The 16,435-nt window shown below is 54.4% G+C and overlaps 2 protein-coding genes across 10 annotated transcripts in view; one reads left to right on the top strand and one right to left on the bottom strand.

Annotated features, from left to right (window-relative positions):
• EXD3 (exonuclease 3'-5' domain containing 3) overlaps window positions 1–301 on the bottom strand; it is a 214,009-nt gene extending 213,708 nt beyond the window's left edge. For 3 of the 5 annotated variants that reach the window (XM_048325161.1, XM_048325164.1, XM_048325165.1), the window contains exon 1: window positions 193–298. The gene's annotated coding sequence lies outside the window, so the exon portion shown is untranslated. Of the gene's footprint in view, window positions 1–192 lie in introns of all 5 variants that reach the window. The other 2 variants (XM_048325162.1, XM_048325158.1) reach the window with 2 other exon arrangements.
• Window positions 302–925: 624 nt separating this feature from the next.
• NOXA1 (NADPH oxidase activator 1) lies at window positions 926–16,230 on the top strand. Of its 5 annotated transcripts, none has more exons than XM_048325167.1 (15): window positions 927–1,169; window positions 2,915–2,997; window positions 4,303–4,411; window positions 6,596–6,730; window positions 7,737–7,844; window positions 8,551–8,610; window positions 9,168–9,205; window positions 9,898–10,039; window positions 12,008–12,061; window positions 12,752–12,821; window positions 12,958–13,016; window positions 13,474–13,643; window positions 14,655–14,760; window positions 14,847–14,970; window positions 15,203–16,230. In XM_048325167.1, the coding sequence occupies exons 1-15, from the start codon at window positions 996–998 to the stop codon at window positions 15,292–15,294; spliced, it is 1,524 nt and encodes a 507-aa protein (XP_048181124.1). In that variant the 5' UTR covers window positions 927–995; the 3' UTR covers window positions 15,295–16,230. The 5 variants fall into 5 exon arrangements, with proteins under 5 accessions (XP_048181126.1, XP_048181124.1, XP_048181123.1 ...); XM_048325166.1 differs by having other exon boundaries at window positions 12,749–12,821; XM_048325170.1 differs by lacking the exon at window positions 927–1,169 and adding an exon at window positions 2,061–2,505 and having other exon boundaries at window positions 12,749–12,821.
• Window positions 16,231–16,435: the final 205 nt, after the last annotated feature.

Raw genomic sequence — 16,435 nt, 5'->3', positions numbered from 1 at the left:
CTTTATTTCGGCGTGCGGTGCGTACACCCGGAGCGGCCCCGCCGCGCCCGCCCGCTCGCCGCTCCTCCAGCGCCCGAGGCTCAAGGTCCGCTGCGCCGGTGCGGGCTCCCTGGGCGGGCCGGGGTCTCGCACGGCCCCGTTCCTTCCCGGCGGCCCCGCCCGGGCCCGCTCGGAGCCGCCCCCGGGACTCACCTGGCACCGGCCGGAAGCGCCCACAGCCACGGTCCGGCGCTCAAAGCCTTCCCCGCCGCTCCGCGCGGCAAACCCGAGCGCCTCCGGAGCGCCTCGCGCGCGGCGCCGCGCCCCCACCGGTCTCCTGTTCCGGGGCACTGACGCGCAGCGCCGGCAGGGGGCGATGTCGCCCGCGGCAGCGCGTGACCGGGGGGGCTCTACCGTATTTGCCAGAGCACGGGGCCGGCTACACCTACCGTACTTACTGTAGTTAACTCGCACTGCACACGGCCGTGAGAATATTTACTATTTCATTCAGGTTAAACTTACATTAAATATCTTATTCAAAGAAGCTCCCGAAGCGGTATTTTGGCTGCGGCAGCACCGGGGCTGCAGGCTCGCTTCTGGCGGCTGGCCAGGTGTCCTGTGGTGCCCTCAGCGAGCAGCATCCCCCCGGTGCCCGCTCAGGTGTGGCCGCCGCCCTCACCGGTCTGCCCCGCCGGCTCCCGCCGCCCTCCCCGGCTCCGTGTCCCCTCCCGGGCTCTGTGTCCCCCCTTCCCGGGCTCCGTGTCCCCCTCTCCGCCCCTCCAAGTCCGTGTCCCCTCCCGGGCTCCGTGTCCCCCCTTCCCGCGGTCCGTGTCCCATTCCGGGCTCCGTGTTCCCCCTCTCCACCCCTTCCCGGGCTCCGTGTCCCCTCCCGCCGCCGGGGGAGGAGCGGAGCGGAGCGGGCAGAGGTGGCCGCGGTGCCCCGCCCCGCCGCGGCAGGTGAGGCGCAGGTGAGGGCGGGCAGCGGCAGGTGCGGCTCCGTGCCCCGCGGCCCCGCCATGGCGTACCGGGAGCTGGTGCGGCGCTGGCACGAGGCCGTGCGGGCGGCGGACCGCGGGCACTGGGACGCTGCCCTGGACACCTTCGGCGGCATTGCCGAGCCTCCGGCCAGGATCTGCTTCAACATGGGCTGCGTGCAGCTGCTGGCCGGGAGGCCCGAGGCGGCCCTGAGGGTGAGCGGGCCGGGCGAGCACCGGGGGAACGGGAGGTCCGGGGATGGGCGGCTCGGCTGCCCCGTGTCCGTCTCGGAGGGAGTGATGCTGAAACTGGATTTGAAATCCAGCGTTTCCGCGTCCAGCGGGAATGCGAGTGGAGATGTTGAAGGGTGATTGGTTCAAGGAAAAGATCTGGCAGAGAGAATATTAGAAAAGTTAAAAAGGTTGAGGTTAAAAAGGTGGATGTGACTGTTGAGGACGTGGGTCAGCGGTAAACTCAGGGATGCTGGGTTAGAAGTTGGACTAGATCTCTGAGGCCTTTTCCAACCTTAATGATTCTGTGATTCCATGGTTCTCTAAATACTATGAAAACCCAGAAAAGTGGGAAATTTCAAAGTGTTGCAGAATAATTTTGAAACAAGATAGTAGAGAGTTCTCAAATTAGATACCAGAAACTGCATCTGACAATGTACCTCAAGTTTTGCTTAAGCTAAATCAGTTAAAATTATGTCCTTTAGGTGAATTTAGCTCATTATCATGTGAAAACCACACCTCTAGAGCTCAGGCAGCCTGATTCCAAGCGAAGACCTCAACCCACTGGTCATGCACAATAAATTTAAAATGTATTGTAGCTTTAAATCAAAGCAGGAAAAGGATTGTCCAATAGCTGTTCAGTAGGCATGGATTTAGACGTGAGATGGGTGTGTTTTGAAAGTACAAAAATGCTGCTTGGCGGTGGAGACTGCCAGAACAAAGCTGCTGTGCTGGAAAACCACCACCCTTGGGAAGGGAGAGGAGGTCCCCTGAGGAAAAGCCTTTTTGTGACAGCTCCTGGCATGTCTGCACATCCCTCCATCCGTCCGTCTGTCTGTCTGCAGTGAGGAAATGCAGCTAAACCTTTCCTCAAGCAGCGTAAAGAAGAACTGAGGCTGTGCCGGAGGGGCTGGGGCAGCGCCGTGGAGCCCTGGGCAGGGCAGTGGCTGTTTGGGGCACAGTGAGCACATGGCAGTGGTGCCCAGGAGAGACTTTCCAGCCCCAGTCAAGGGGCAGCGACTGGGAAGAAGCTCAGCTCTACTTCTGTGTAGATCAACGGTTGTTATTTCATTTATGGCCCAGTGAGGCAGACGGTTCCAGCAAGGTGTGTGTGGGGTCACGGAGACACGGTTTCACCCTGCAGTGCTGTCCCTGTGCAGGCAGAGTCAGGGAAGGCTGGGCTTTCAGGAGCTGCTATCTCCATGTGGTGTCTGCAGTGGTAAGGGAAGTAGGACACTCGGCTCTCCCAGCACACTGAACCACGAGCTGCTGCCAGCTCTGCGAGCACTCACCTCTATTTATCTGTGACCCTGAAGCACAGGTACTGACTTAGAGGCCACTGTGGGCAGCCTGCAGCTTTCTCCCTCTCACCCTTTCCTTACTCCTCACATCAGCCTTCCCCAGCCTGGCCAGTCCCGCTGCTCCCACTGTTCTGGCAAACTCTGCTTCAGGCTACAGTTTTCCCATTTTAAGAAGCCAGATGGCCAACTCAGCTTGTTTATGTTCAGTCCATTGTAGCAATGAGGGGTAAAAACCTGAAGCTCAGCTCACATAGAGCCAAGACCCAAAAGATGACTGGGAGCTGTGTCCAGCCCCTCAGAGCTGGGCAGGAGCCCAGGGATAGCCTCCATGAGGGCAGCTGGGATATGGCTGGCTGGGTGTGAGTGCCTGGGCACTGACAGGACAGATCCCAACTGATCCTTGGGATGTGCCTGTGCTTTTCTCCTCAGGCATTCAATGAAACCATTGCGAAGGACAACTCCCTGGCTGTGGGCTACTTCCAGAGAGGGTTTGTCCACCTGCAGCTGGAAATGTGAGTGAAGTGCACGGCCAGCACAGTCTTTGCTTCTCTCCTTTCAGTCCTGCTTTATTCCTAAACCTAAATGATTCTTTGATTCCAAAATTCACTTCTTCCAGCAACCTTACAAGGTTCACAGGGTCTGCTTGGCCTTGGAAACCCTGTCACAGGTCAGCAAGTCTTATCTCTGATAAGAGCTGCACAGCTCTGGGGCCCCAGGGGTGGCTGACACATGACGTTGCTGTCCCACACACACAGAGACTCCTGGATGCCACAATGTTATGTTGCCATTCAGATTTTCTTTGGGAATTAAAAAAATGTAATTGTGCTGCTTGGTGTGGCTTCACATGAGTCTGGCCTTCCTAAAAATGCAGCCTGCACACTCTCCTGCCAGCAGACTTCGGGGGCCTGATCTCAGTCTCACTGATAAAATACTGAGATTGCTCCAGAAGTGTCATGGGATTGATTACTCATTGTTTCCACAATCACAGTTAAATCACAGTGACATCCTCCTCAACGAGCTGGGTGAAGTATTTTATAGATCTGATCTTACCTTTGAGTTCAGTTATTTTCTTTCCTGTTGTTTTCCTCATGTTTTCCAGACCTTAACCTCCACAAAATGCCTGTCTTTATTTCTGGGAGGGAGTTAAAGTGAGCAGTTCTGGCTTCTCAAGTGGAGGGGCTGTGCCTGGGGCTGGTGGAGCCTCAGGCAGGGCTCTCTGGAGCTGCTTCACCAGCAGCAGAGCAAACGTGCCCCAAGCACAACCACTGCAGGGGCAGCACAGCTGGCAGCTGCCTCCAGCACTCCCGGGCTCCTTCCTTCATCAGAAGCTGCTCCCACCCACCCACACCCACCTGGGCACCTTCTCTTGGTTGGGTGCCCACTGCACAGCCCTTCCTGGACCCTTCCTTTCACCACCTGCAGCCTCAGTGGGCACCTGCGTGGATTTCAGTTGCATATCTGGTGTAAATTCAGACAAATTCCCTCCTCATCCTCAGAGGTTCTCTATATTTCTAAATTTTGAGGTTCTAAATCTTAAGTTTCTCAATTTTGATGCTCTGGCCATGTGTGTGCCCTCCCTGCTCCCCATCAGCCAGGTTTCCAGCCCTCGATCCTCCTGGGACACCTGCTGGGACAGGCAAGGAGCTCCCAGCAGTGGATAATCTTTGTTCTTTACAAAGGTGACACGTGTCTGGTGCAGCTCTCCCTGCACAGGCTGCAGAGCAGAACACGTGTTACTTGCTAGTGTGATTTTTGAGCTTCTTAAACAGTCTCCAGCTTTTTCAGGCTCAGTTTCCTGTGCTACCTCTGTGTTGCAGGTATGAAGAAGCTCTCTCTGACTATCACATGGCCTTCAGTCACCTCAGACAAAATCCCTTCATCGATTACAAGCAGCTGGGGCTGAGGCACATCCTCTATGCCTGGGAGGTAAGAGTCAGCCTGGCTCAGCAGTCCTTCCACGCTGTTGGGGGTGTCAGTAGCAGGCATTAGTGACACAAGACTTTTTCAAGAAACTACATTAGAACTGTAAAAAAATTCTGCTTGCACTTTTTTAAAAGTAACTTAATCATAAAAGTTGTAAACCAACACAATCTCTGGAAAGTTTAGCAAATGATGCAGTTTGAAAAGTATAATTGTTCAGAGGAGGTGCACAGGAATTTGTATGTTGAGGGTTTTTTATCTTCTCTATATGTAGACAAAGTGGTGGCTGCCCCATCCCTGGAAGTGTCCAAGGCCAGGTTGGGCAGGGTTTGGAGCAAACTGGTCTATGGAAGGAACTGGGGATGGAACTGGGAGCTTTAAGGTCCTTCCCAACCCAAACCAGTTTGGGATTCTGTGTAGTATTTACACTTCCATGCATGTAAATACACATCAGTTTCATGAGCTCCTCAGCTCTAAGAGCTGAGAGAGGTTGAAACACTGACAGATGAGAACAGAGCTGATGCATAATGCAGGCTCTGGGAAATTCAGGTGCGTGGAAGCCTCTTTCCAGCTGCAGCAACTGATCTTAATATTCCTTCTGTGCGTGAACTTACACCCTGTTTGTCCCTGTAGTGCTTCATCCTGCACCTCTTACTGCCACACAGAGCCAGCCTGCCACATCCTGTTCAAGGAAGCTCAAAATCTGAACTGACTGTAAATTTTTGTAATATTTGGACATATGCAAAGGATTCCTAGAAACTGTCCTTTACTGGAAGGGGTCATTAGTTTTTTCTGAGTCCACAGGCACAGACGGAAAGGCGGATACAGGAAAGAGGATTTAACTCCTTACTTCCGTGAGAGTGAGGAGTCATTGTGTAACTCCAGTCAAGCATCTCGGGCAATTTTCATGCACCTTATACCTGGCAGGAGGAAGCTATCCCTGGCATCCGTGGTATTACCCAAACCTCCCTGGCTTTAACAGCTTCAGTGCCACGGCGCTGCCTTCTCTTGGCAGTGAGCAGTTCCCTGGGAAAGGGGCAGGGCTCAGGAGTGTCCTGAGGAGGCTGGGGCCCTTCCTGCTGTGGACACACAACCCCTCACTCCAGGCATCACCAGGACAAGTGCTGGCACCGTGCTGGCCCTCCTGACTTGGGATCAGCATCCTGATTCAGCTGGATCTCATTCTGACCAGGAGCTCATTCTTCAAAATCCACAAACATCATCTTCCAGCAGAATTGTGCCATCAGCTTTCCCCGTGTGTGGCCTCTCATGTGCTGCAGCTGACCTGCTCGTGGGAGATACATGCAGGGTTTGCAAACCCAGAAATGTTTGCCTCTTGCAAGGCTGTAGCACTTCTGACAGAGTGAGAGCTGCTGCCTCGCCTCCCCAGGAGGGCCCGTCCCTGCAGTTCCTGTACATGTTCTGGGTCGCCATTCCCCACTCTCCCAAACAGAGTCTTCTACTGCCATGATTAAGGAGTAAAGGAAAAGCATCCTGTGAGCTCCAGCCTTGTCCTGGGCAGGGCATTCGGCCAGGTACACACCTCAATTCCCAGCTGATAACCCTATCACAGGAGATAAGGAGCTGTTTGACAGCGCTCTGCCTGTGGCCCAGCAGCTTTCCCACACACCAAGTGCTGGCCAGTGACAGGGAGAGATCTCCCACTCTCAAAATAGACCCCAGCTCCCCAACACCCTGTCTGCAGCACTCCCACAGCCTGCGCTTCCCCAGGAACACACTGACATGCTGCTGAAGGGTGACAAGCTACAGTTGACAATTCGCACATTCACAGCCCACTGCAACACGAAGTGGTTTCAATTCAGTTATTTTGCAGTGACAGGGAGTCAATTAAAAAGCCATTATGTATTTGCATGCAGAAAGAAACCCAAGAAAAGCTTCCTGGCCTTTCAGATGCAGGAAGGATCAGATTTAAAATGTGTGGTACCAGAGTCTTCACCTGCTGTCCCCATGTCTCTCCTCACCTTGACCAGCAGCTCCAGCACACCCAAGCTTTTATCTTTTTACTTTCTGATTGTGAAGTTTTCCCAGCTATGCTGCTCAGAGCACCTCTCCTGTTGCTGCATTTGTGATATTTCAGTGCCTGTCCCTGTTTCTGGGCTGAGTTCAGCAGGATGTGTTGGGTGTCCCTTGGTCCCAGCCCTCTGAGTCCCTTCCCTGTGCCCACTCCAGGTGCTGTACAGCACTGCAGCAGTGCAGTGCCACCTGCAGCAGTGGCAAGAGGCCAGAGTCACCCTAGAGAAGGCTGTTGTGTGGAGACCTGAAAGAAGAACAGCAATCCTGGAGCTGGCCCTTGAGCGGGTGCAGGTAAGGCCACCTCCGTGAGTTCCTGGGCGTGCATCGGGCTTCCCTTCAGGGATCTCTGCTGAAAGTTGTCTGTTTGAGTGTTCCTGCCATCCACCCACCTGCCTGGCCACCTGCTAACACAGTCTAAGCCATTTGCACATGGTGCTCTGCTGAACCAGTGCCTCAGGTGATCGAGGAACTCCATCAGCACCAGGTGCTCCACTGCCCAGAAACACCATAGTGGAGAATTTTGGGATGACCTCTGAGGCTGGGGACGTTGCTTCCCAGTCCCTAATGTTCAGGAGCTCAGTTCCATTTGTGCTTGTCCTGCAAAACCAGTTGCCTTGTGCAGTGTTTCAAGTGCAGGTCTGGAGAGTCTCCCTTTTCATGGCACTGGCTGACTTTTTTTGAGTCCCTTTGGCCTCAGGAACAATTGGTGGAAGCTCAGATATTGATGTCAATCACTTTTGGAGCTCAAGTAGGGTGTGAAAGTGTTTCTAGGGCTGCTTCTAAGTAAAAATTTCCTGTTAGACTCCTTTATGATCTGGAAACATTTGCAAATCTCTGATTTGCTCTTCCTGATGGATTCATTAGTTTTCTACCTTCATGCTTTGTTTTTAATCTGACCATCTCTTCTGGCATCACATTAGTGCTTTTCTAGTGTATTGTTTATATTTGCTATTAGCAGGCTACTCAGTGGCTGAACAGAGAAAACATTTGAAGTCAAATAGAAAAGCTGTTTAGAAGATTTGTTTAATAAACTTTCCTGCACTGCACCCTTCCCACCCACCCCATTCCAGCAGTGTCAGTCCTTGCCCCCACACTGGTGAGGGGCTGCTGAGCTCTCAGTTTGCTCCTGCTTTTGTGGAGCCTGAGTGGCCTTTGTTGAGGTCACAGCCGAAATTTTTGCCCCAATGTCTTCCTGGAGCTGCTCTTGCACATCTGAGCTGTATTTGCTTTTCAGTGCTCTGATGTTTCATTCAGTATGAATTGATGGCTTTTCCTTTGCCTGCTTTCCCCAACCCAGGACCACCTGTTTTTAGAGCCCATGCTGGTTCCTCTCGGGGAGCTTTTCAGACCACGAAAGAAGGAAGTTGAGCAGCTGGATTCAAAAGATTTCCTGGGTAAACCCAAGGTAACAGGCACATAATTGTCAAGATTAACAGCAGCAGAAAAAATCCTGCCTCTGCCATCTCCAGAGAGCAGTGATGTGGGGGGACCCAGAGCAGGATGGGCAGTGCTTGCAGCCAGTCCAGACAGCTGGGACACAGAAGCCAAATTTGTTAGAATTGCCACCCCTTCTGCCAAAAAATGCACTTTGGCACTAACATACCTTCCCAATCTTGATCACTTTAAAGTCTGAAAGGGCTGAGCAGGTTCTCTGGGAACCTGTGGTTGCCCTTTTGCTGACAATGATATTTTTAAGAGGGGCACACTGTCCCAGCCTGCTGCTGCTCAGTCCTGCGTTCCCAGTGGGACAGGTGGGCACTTGGGGGACAAATGCTTTGTCCCATCCCTTAATTCAAGGCAGCAGAGAATTTCTCTGACCCCTTCTGTGACCAGTGCAGTCAGGACAGAGAGCTCCAAAACTAATAAAGGAAAGGGAAAGTAATAAATTCACATACTTTTAAAGAAACCTTGGAAAGACTGGAAAAAATGGGACACAAATGGTTGAAGGTGTCTTGGGAATCCAGCTCTGCCTCTCCCACTGTGTGCACAGCTCTACACTTTGCCTGACCTTGGGATGCCAGAAGGAAACAGGTCTGAGCAAATGATCTTGGATGAAGTTTGGGGGTCTGTTCGTCCAGCAAAGATTCACTCATTGCTTTATTCTCTGACAGGTGATCTCATCCATCATTCCCAACGATGAGTACATTGGCTTCGAGCCTCTCAGGCCTCAGGTGAGCAGGACAGGGCTGTGAAAGGAGGAATGGAGCTGTCACAGAGCTCCAGAAGGGGGCTCAGATCCAAACACCATCGGGGGAGGAGTGGACTCTTGGAAAAACGAGTGCAATACCAGCTTGCATCCATGGGGATGTTCAGAGCCAGGCTCAGCACCAGCTGTAAGGCACTCAGTGATGGGAATCTCCAGCCCGTTGAAGAGGCATTTTTGACTCCTCACCATGTCAAAACAGCAGTGCTTTGCTGTGCTCAGTGTGTCTCTGCTCATCACTTCAGTAAATGTGTCCGTGTGAGCACAGCTGCCTTGCACTGTGCTGGGAGTTCCTTGGAACCAGGGCAGGGGGAAGAGATTTTTTTACTTCCTGATGAGATGAAGAGGGAGGGTAAGGAAGAGAAGATGCATCCTGGTAAGATGTGGAGCAGCAGACTTTTTCTGGGTGGTGTGGAGTGACAGATGGGGTCAAGAATAAAGATGAAATGGCACAGTCAGGAGATAAGGTGGCACTGCTGCTGCAGGAGGCACTGTTACAAACAGATCCTGTTGTTTCTCCCACAGAAACAGGGCTTTTATGAACCCAGTCCCGATGCTCTGCGGTGAGTGCTCAGTCCCACCTCGGTCTAACCCTTCTCTCACTACTGTTCAGAAAGTCTTTTGTTCTCCAGAGTCTTTGTGTAAGACTCCGAGGGCTCCATGCCCACTTCTCACCAGGGGTGGAGTGAAGTACAAAGGCTTCTGTGGCTGCAAGGGACACTGCAGGTCCTCTGCATCCCTGCAAGAGCCTCTGGGCAGTTTGCAGGACTTGAGTGTCTTGGGAGACAGGCATGGATCGTGGCATGGCTGGGGAATGGAAGCAGAGAGGTTGTGGGACCTGCCCAGGTCTGTGGCAGAGGATGTTCAGCTTTCCCATCATAATTCCCAGGACAATTCCAAATACTCACTACCAGCCCTAATGTCCTGAGCCAAAATCACGTTCAAACCCCAAGGAAGGAATTTGTTTTGGTGATACTGTACCAGCAATACTTCAGGGCTGAGTTGAATAATTGTTTTGATCTTGACAGTGTTTATCAGTACAATGAAAATGCAGCTGCATTTGGCAAATCAGTGTTTCTCAAGCCCCTTTTGCTCCCAGTTTTGCTTTTTTGCTCCCCGAGGAGCAGCAGTGGAAATCACGATTTCCCAACACCCCCAGCTTAGAGCCCGTGCCACTGGGGTTGGTGCAGTGTGGCGGCTCAGAGCCGTCAGCACCAGCGCCCCAGGCCGGTGCAGTGCTCTCCTCTCCCCGCAGGGATGCCGAGTCCGGCTACCACCGAGTGGTGTCCCGGTACCGCCCCGAGGAGCCGGCGGGGCCGGAGGTGGCGGCCGGGAGCCTGGTGTTTGTGCTGAGCAGAGGGGCAGACGGCTGGGCCACGGCCATCCACGACGGGCAGGTGAGGGACACAGCCCCGGGGACAGGTGAGGGACACAGCCCCGGGGACAGGGGGGACACAGCCCCGGGGACAGGGGGAACACAGCCCCGGGGACAGGGGGGACACAGCCCCGGGGACAGGTGAGGGACACAGCCCCGGGGACAGGGGGGACACAGCCCCCATGGACAGGTGAGGGACACAGCCCCGGGGACAGGGGGAACACAGCCCCGGGGACAGGTGAGGGACACAGCCCCGGGGACAGGGGGGACACAGCCCCCATGGACAGGTGAGGGACACAGCCCCGGGGACAGGTGAGGGACACAGCCCCGGGGACAGGGGGAACACAGCCCCGGGGACAGGAGGAACACAGCCCCGGGGACAGGGGGGACACAGCCCCCATGGACAGGTGAGGGACACAGCCCCGGGGACAGGGGGAACACAGCCCCGGGGACAGGTGAGGGACACAGCCCCGGGGACAGGGGGGACACAGCCCCGGGGACAGGGGAGACACAGCCCCCATGGACAGGAGAGGGACACAGCCCTGGGGACGGGGGTGGGACACAGCCCTGGGGATGGGGGGGGAACACAGCCCCGGGGACAGGTGAGGGACACAGCCCTGGGGATGGGGGGGGGGGGGACACAGCCCCGGGGACAGGGGGAACACAGCCCCGGGGACAGGTGGGGGACACAGCCCCCTGAGCACAGTCCTTGTGCCACCCTGCAGGGCAGGGCAGGAGCTCAGGAGCTCCTTTCCACACCCCCCAGATTTCCTGGCACTGGGCTCTCACCAGCCTCTGCCATTCATCTCTGTAGATCCACAGGGGTGGCTTTCAGGCTCTCCACCATAGGGGATCCTATTGTGGAGTTGTAGGACACCAGACCTCACCAAGGCCCACCATTTAGAGCAGGATTTGTCCCCTGAGAGCTCTGATGGAGCAGAGGAGATGGGCTGGTCCTTACCTGGTCTGTAGTGCCTCTGTTAAATGAACTTTGGGAAGCTTTGGGGAGGGTTTCAGCTGTGCAGGCAGGTTTTATGACGGGCTTTAGAGAAGACCTAAGGACTTAAAGCCCAGCAAAGCTGACATCTTCCTGCAGGCCAGGGAGCTGTAGGGTAAAGAGGCTGAATAGAAACAGATAAATACAACATGGAAGATCTTTTGTTGGCAGAAGCCATTTCTCACCTGTTTACCTCAGTTTTTGAAAGAGCCATTTTATGCCCGGATTGGGTTCAGTGAATGTATTACCTGCCTATCTTTCAAAAAAAGTCACAAGATTCTTCATAAGACTACTATAAACCAGTGAGGTGTTTGAGCAAGAGAGGCAGCTCTCTGAGGACTGGTAAAAATACAGAATTAAAGGTTGGGTATAAATGAACAGGTTTTTCTTCCTTTCATTTTTAAAAAGAACAGATATCCCCACAGCAAATCCTCTGTGACATCAGCATTTAGCATATTCCTAAGTGACATAGGAATAGGGATAGAGCCTGAAGCATCTGGAGCTAACAGAGAACAGTTACACAAGTATTTGGATGTGCCAGTTGACTGCTCAGTGAAGTGCTGGGTGAAATTCAATGTAGAAAAAATAAAAATAGATTCTCGACAGAAAAAAAAGCATTGTCAGCAAAAAAATTGCAATGCTGAGTTGAAATGAGCAGCAGTGATTGTCAGAAGATGCAGAAATGCTGCTGGACTGGTATCCCTGGCCATCCTTGCTGCTCTCTGCCTGAGCATCTGTCCTGGGAGCAGGGTGGGTGTTTCGCCTGTTCCACTGCAGCCACTCCAGCAGCAGCTCTGCTCCCAGCAGGAAAAGCTGCAGAAGGACCCTTGGAATCTGTCCAGCAGTTTCTGAGCACAGGGCACTGGGGTGGCTGGGGGTGACCCCGGGTCCCCTGGGCACACTGGTGTGGCCATAGGGTGACAGGAAGTGCTGGGGCTGGGCGGGGTCACTGGGCTCCTCTCTCACCCTGCTCTGCTCTGTGTCCCTCTGCAGAAGCTGCACATCCCGAGCTCTCTCCTGGAGCCTGCCTCAAGGATGGATAAATGGGTGAGCTGGCAACCTTGCAACCAGGAGGAGGGAGGGACCAAGACATACATTTGGGACATTTATCTGTAAGATTATCACAGGATGGGACAACTGGAGAGTATGAAACACTGAGACTATTGACAGAAGACCAGGTGCTCTTATGTGGGAAAAACAGAAGAGTTAGGAGTAGGAAAAATCCGTTTGACTCAGGAGAACTTCATCTCCCAGCTCCACCACAGGCATAGCCACACATAATCCCAATCATTTTCCATCTGAGCCCAGTGTGCAAAGGTGCAGCTCAGCCCCCATTTCCTGTGAGGGATTTTTCAAGCACATGGTTGTTCTGATGTCGCTATGATTTTTTAAATTGCTCTTTTTCCCCCTCCAAATGAATCCCTGGCACACACTTGGGCATTTGCTCCATGGATGTGTCACTGTGAAGCAGCCCAGGTGGGGAGAGGCCTCAGCATGGTGTGAGCAACCACCACCAACCCAGCAGGGAGTAGGGGGCCAAGGAAGTGTCCACAAACCTTTGCCCACAGGAGCCTGAGTGCTGCACCTCATCCAACCATTCCATGAGCTTCTCTCCGTGGGGCTCTCCCCAGGGTTACCCCCACAAATCTGCAGCTGGCTGCAGCCTGTCGCACACCAGCCTTGTCCAGCTCCCGTGTTTTCTGCTGTCTCCTTTCTGATGCTGTTCTGTTGCAGAAGATCAGCACTGGGATTCCGCTTCCTCCTGCCCAGGTGCCTCCCAGCCGCCTCCATGCGAAGCAGAAGCCAGGTAAACCCTGGGCAGAGCCCTCAGTGGGTGAGGCTGTGCCCAAACGCTGCTCTTTGGGGAGTGTGGGGAGATGGTGGCCCCACCGCAGCCTCTGCTGACTGCATGGCTTTTCCCCTGCCCGTGTTCTGTTCTGCAGATCCTCCTGGGGGAGAAAATGCCTCTGCTGGTGATGCCAGTGCCCACATGGACTCCGAGGTGAGGTGCTCCACAGGCTGAAGCTGGCACAGCCTCAGGAGACCAGGGCTGTGAAAAGTGCAAGACTCTTGCCCAAAATTCCTGAGCTGCTCCCAAATCACCAGGGAAAAACCTTCCTCCTTTCCCATTCTAAACAGAAGCCCCCATGTGGTCTTTCCTCCCAGTTTGCGACCATCCCACTTTGTAAGACAGCCCAAGGGTGACCTGTTGCCACCCTCCGAGGCACCAGGAGCACCAAACACATCAGAGTTCTTGTGCACACGCATTGCACCCCACTTTGCAAGAGGCAGTTGTCTTTGAAAACCCCGCTGTCCCTTCCCCCCCGTTTGGACACCGCGCAGGCTGGGATTGTTGGGGTGTCTGTGCAGGGCCGGGAGCTGGACTGGACGATCCCGGTGGTCCCTCCCAGCTCAGGATACTCCGATTCTCTGCTCTGACCGACGCTGTGTCCCCGCAGGTGCCCCCGAGGCGCGGGGAGGCCTCCCCGGGTGCGGACAGGCCGGCGGTGCTGCGGGCGCGCTGCGAGTGCTCGCTGGTGCTGCGGGCGGGCGAGCCCCCGGCCCTGCCGGCGCTGCGGGCCCTGCTGCGGGACCGGCTCGCTCAGCTGGCACAGCGGGGCACGCTCAGGTACGGGCTGTGGGGCTGATGGGGCAGCAGCCATTGCCCTCATTGGACACCCGCATCCAGCTGCCTCTGGGCTCCTGGGGACATTTATCCAGGGCCGAAGCCCCAGATCCAGCAGAGATGTGGGCACACGGTCTGCCTTGAGGGCAAACCTCACCTCGGCATTTGGGTTAGGCAGCAGCGTGATCCCCGTGGTGAAGCACATGCCGTTCCTCTTGTAATCCCCCTCCCAGTGTCCATAAAGGGCTCAAGGAGGGCTGGAGAGGGACTTAAGACAAAGGCATGGAGTGACAGGACAAGGAGGAATGGCTTCGAACTGACAGAGGGCAGGGTTGGATGAGATATTAGGAAGAAATTATTTCATATGAGAGTGGTGAAGCCCTGGCACAGGCTGCCCACAGAGATTGTGGACTCCTCATCCCTGGGGCTGTTCAAGGCCAGATTGGATGGGGCTCAGAGCAACCTGGTGTAGTGAAAGCTTGCCTGCCCATGGCAGGGGGTTGGAACTAAATGGTCTTTAAGGGCCTTCCGAGCTAAACCATTCTATGATTCTGTCATTCTATGAGCCTTGGAAGCCTAAAGGATCTTTCCTAGGAAACTGTACCATTGTCAAGAAAACGGGAACAGAAGGAAAAACTCTGTGTAGATGCAGCTGCTGCATACTGGGTGTTCTCCTGCTTGGCTCAGCCTTTGCAGTAACACGGATCAATGCAGAGTCAGGCAGAAGATCCTGGGGTGGGGTCTCCCTGACTGTGACACCCCTTGGGACGCACAGTAGCATCAGGACAGTTTAGGATCTTTCCCTCAAGTTAGTGTGTGAGGAGGTGACAGTGACTCCCAACAGTGCCATTTCTGCCTGCTGAGCAGGGAGGTGGCCCCATGTCACTGTGCAAGGGGACAAGCTCAGAGCTGGCCTGCAAAGGGGACTGTGAAGACTGAGGGTGGCAGAGGGCTGGGCTTGCCTCCAGGCTTGGCTTTAGAGATGATTTGGTCAGCATTAATGAACCCTTGCAGCTACAGGCTCCCGGATGGCACAGAGCTGGGGACAGTGTCAGGACAGGAGGACCTGGGAAAGGTGTGGCAGCAGCTGACGGACGGCAGGCTGACGCTCTGCTGCCAGGTACGTGGGCTGGGACAACGTCTGTGCTGGGCTGGGCTCCAGCCTCTGCTCTGCCTTGCAGCCTCCATGCTGGCTTTTCCCTCCAGGACTCGGACTCCCACTCGGGCAGACCTGTTCTCTACCGGATGCTGGCTCAGCACTCTTACCTGGCACAGGGACCGGGGGACCTGGAGTTCAGCAAGGGAGATGTGCTGGATATCCTCTCTGAAGGTAGCTCTCCAGTCCTGCTGCTGGGCCACGCTTTTGGAGTCTGCTCTGGGGGTGGATTGGGGAAAACATGGCCTCTCCAGTTCTGTCTCAGGTTCATACTCTCAGGAGTTACAGGCTTGCACTGGGTTTGCAGTGTTTGCAGATTTGCAGTTTGCAGATTCCAGACATGAAAACTCTCACTAACCCCACTCACATGGGCCAGGGCTCATTCCTACTCCTTTATGTTTTCCAGTGAACGAGGACTGGCTGGAAGGACGCTGCAATGGCAAGACTGGCATCTTCCCCAAATGCTTTGCTACCCAGGCCAGCTGTGGCTTCCTATAGCAAACAGGAGCCTTTTTCTGCCTGACTGCACCCCCAGGGGTGAGAGACACTGGTCCCAGCTCATTTGTGCCCCAGCCAGGAGCTCTGCTGTACCTGGACAGTGGATATCTCCCACACTGGGGTCAGTTCCAGCAGTGATGGCATTTCCTACAGCCTGTTCCCAGACCTGGCATTTTTACCTTGTGCTTACACTGCCAAAGATGTGTCTGTGCAGAGCAGAGAGCAGGGAGAGCGATCTGGGGTTTGGCTGTGGGAACTGTCCATGTGTCAGCTCCTCTGGGTAGGAAGATGTTCCTCTGGGTGGGAGGAGGTTCCCCTGGCTGGAAGTCTTCATCCCCTCTCCCTTGTTGCTTGTGTTTAGGCTGGGAAGGCTGAGCCTCACTCCCAAAGCCAAGGGTGGCTGGCTGGGAGCAGGGGGCAGAGCCCTGTTCCCCAGGCCCTCAGGTCACATAACCTTATCTCCACCAGCCAGAGGTGCTGCTCTTTCCAAAGGCTTTTGGAACCACTTTGCAGTGGGATTCATGGGATAACACCATGAGTTAGGACCACCATCTTCCATAGCAAATACCCTATGGACCTGACCATTCTTGGCCAGATGCCTTGGGCACTTTTCTTAAGCCTTAAATCCAAGGTGGGATCTTGGAGCACAGAGAAGAGGCAGTTGTGGAAAGCCACTGTCAGAGCAGCTCTGGGTTGGGGGAGAGGCCTGGAGGCCCTGGGAAAAGGGCTGGCTGGGAAGTGCAGTGCTGGGCTGTGCTGCAAGGCCTGAAAGCCCTGTCCAATTCCTGCAGCTGGGCTGGGCTGGGCTCTGCTGATCTAAATAAAACACTCAAGTGCCTGGAGCTGGAACCTGTTCTGGATTTGGTGTCTTGACAAAACTTGGCTATGTAACTTGAATATAAAATAAACCCTGCACCAGAGTTGGCAACTCTTAAATCAAATTCCACTTGTGTTTTTCTGCTGAGATATGCCAGTAAGTATTTTTAAAGACAGCTGACAGTGTCTTTGGGAAGAGATTCTGTCACATACTACAAAAATACTGCACATCTTGCACACGGCAGGATACAGATGATGTCATCTCTCTGCTCAGAGTTAGGTGCCCACCACAGCTCTCCATTGGCAGTTGCCTCCCAGGGCTGTT

This window comes from Corvus hawaiiensis, chromosome 21 (assembly GCF_020740725.1).
Source record: "Corvus hawaiiensis isolate bCorHaw1 chromosome 21, bCorHaw1.pri.cur, whole genome shotgun sequence".
NCBI classification, from domain to species: Eukaryota; Metazoa; Chordata; class Aves; order Passeriformes; family Corvidae; genus Corvus; species Corvus hawaiiensis.
The sequence above is the reverse complement of the archived record's forward strand: the minus strand, read 5'-3'. Positions and strand labels throughout refer to the sequence as shown.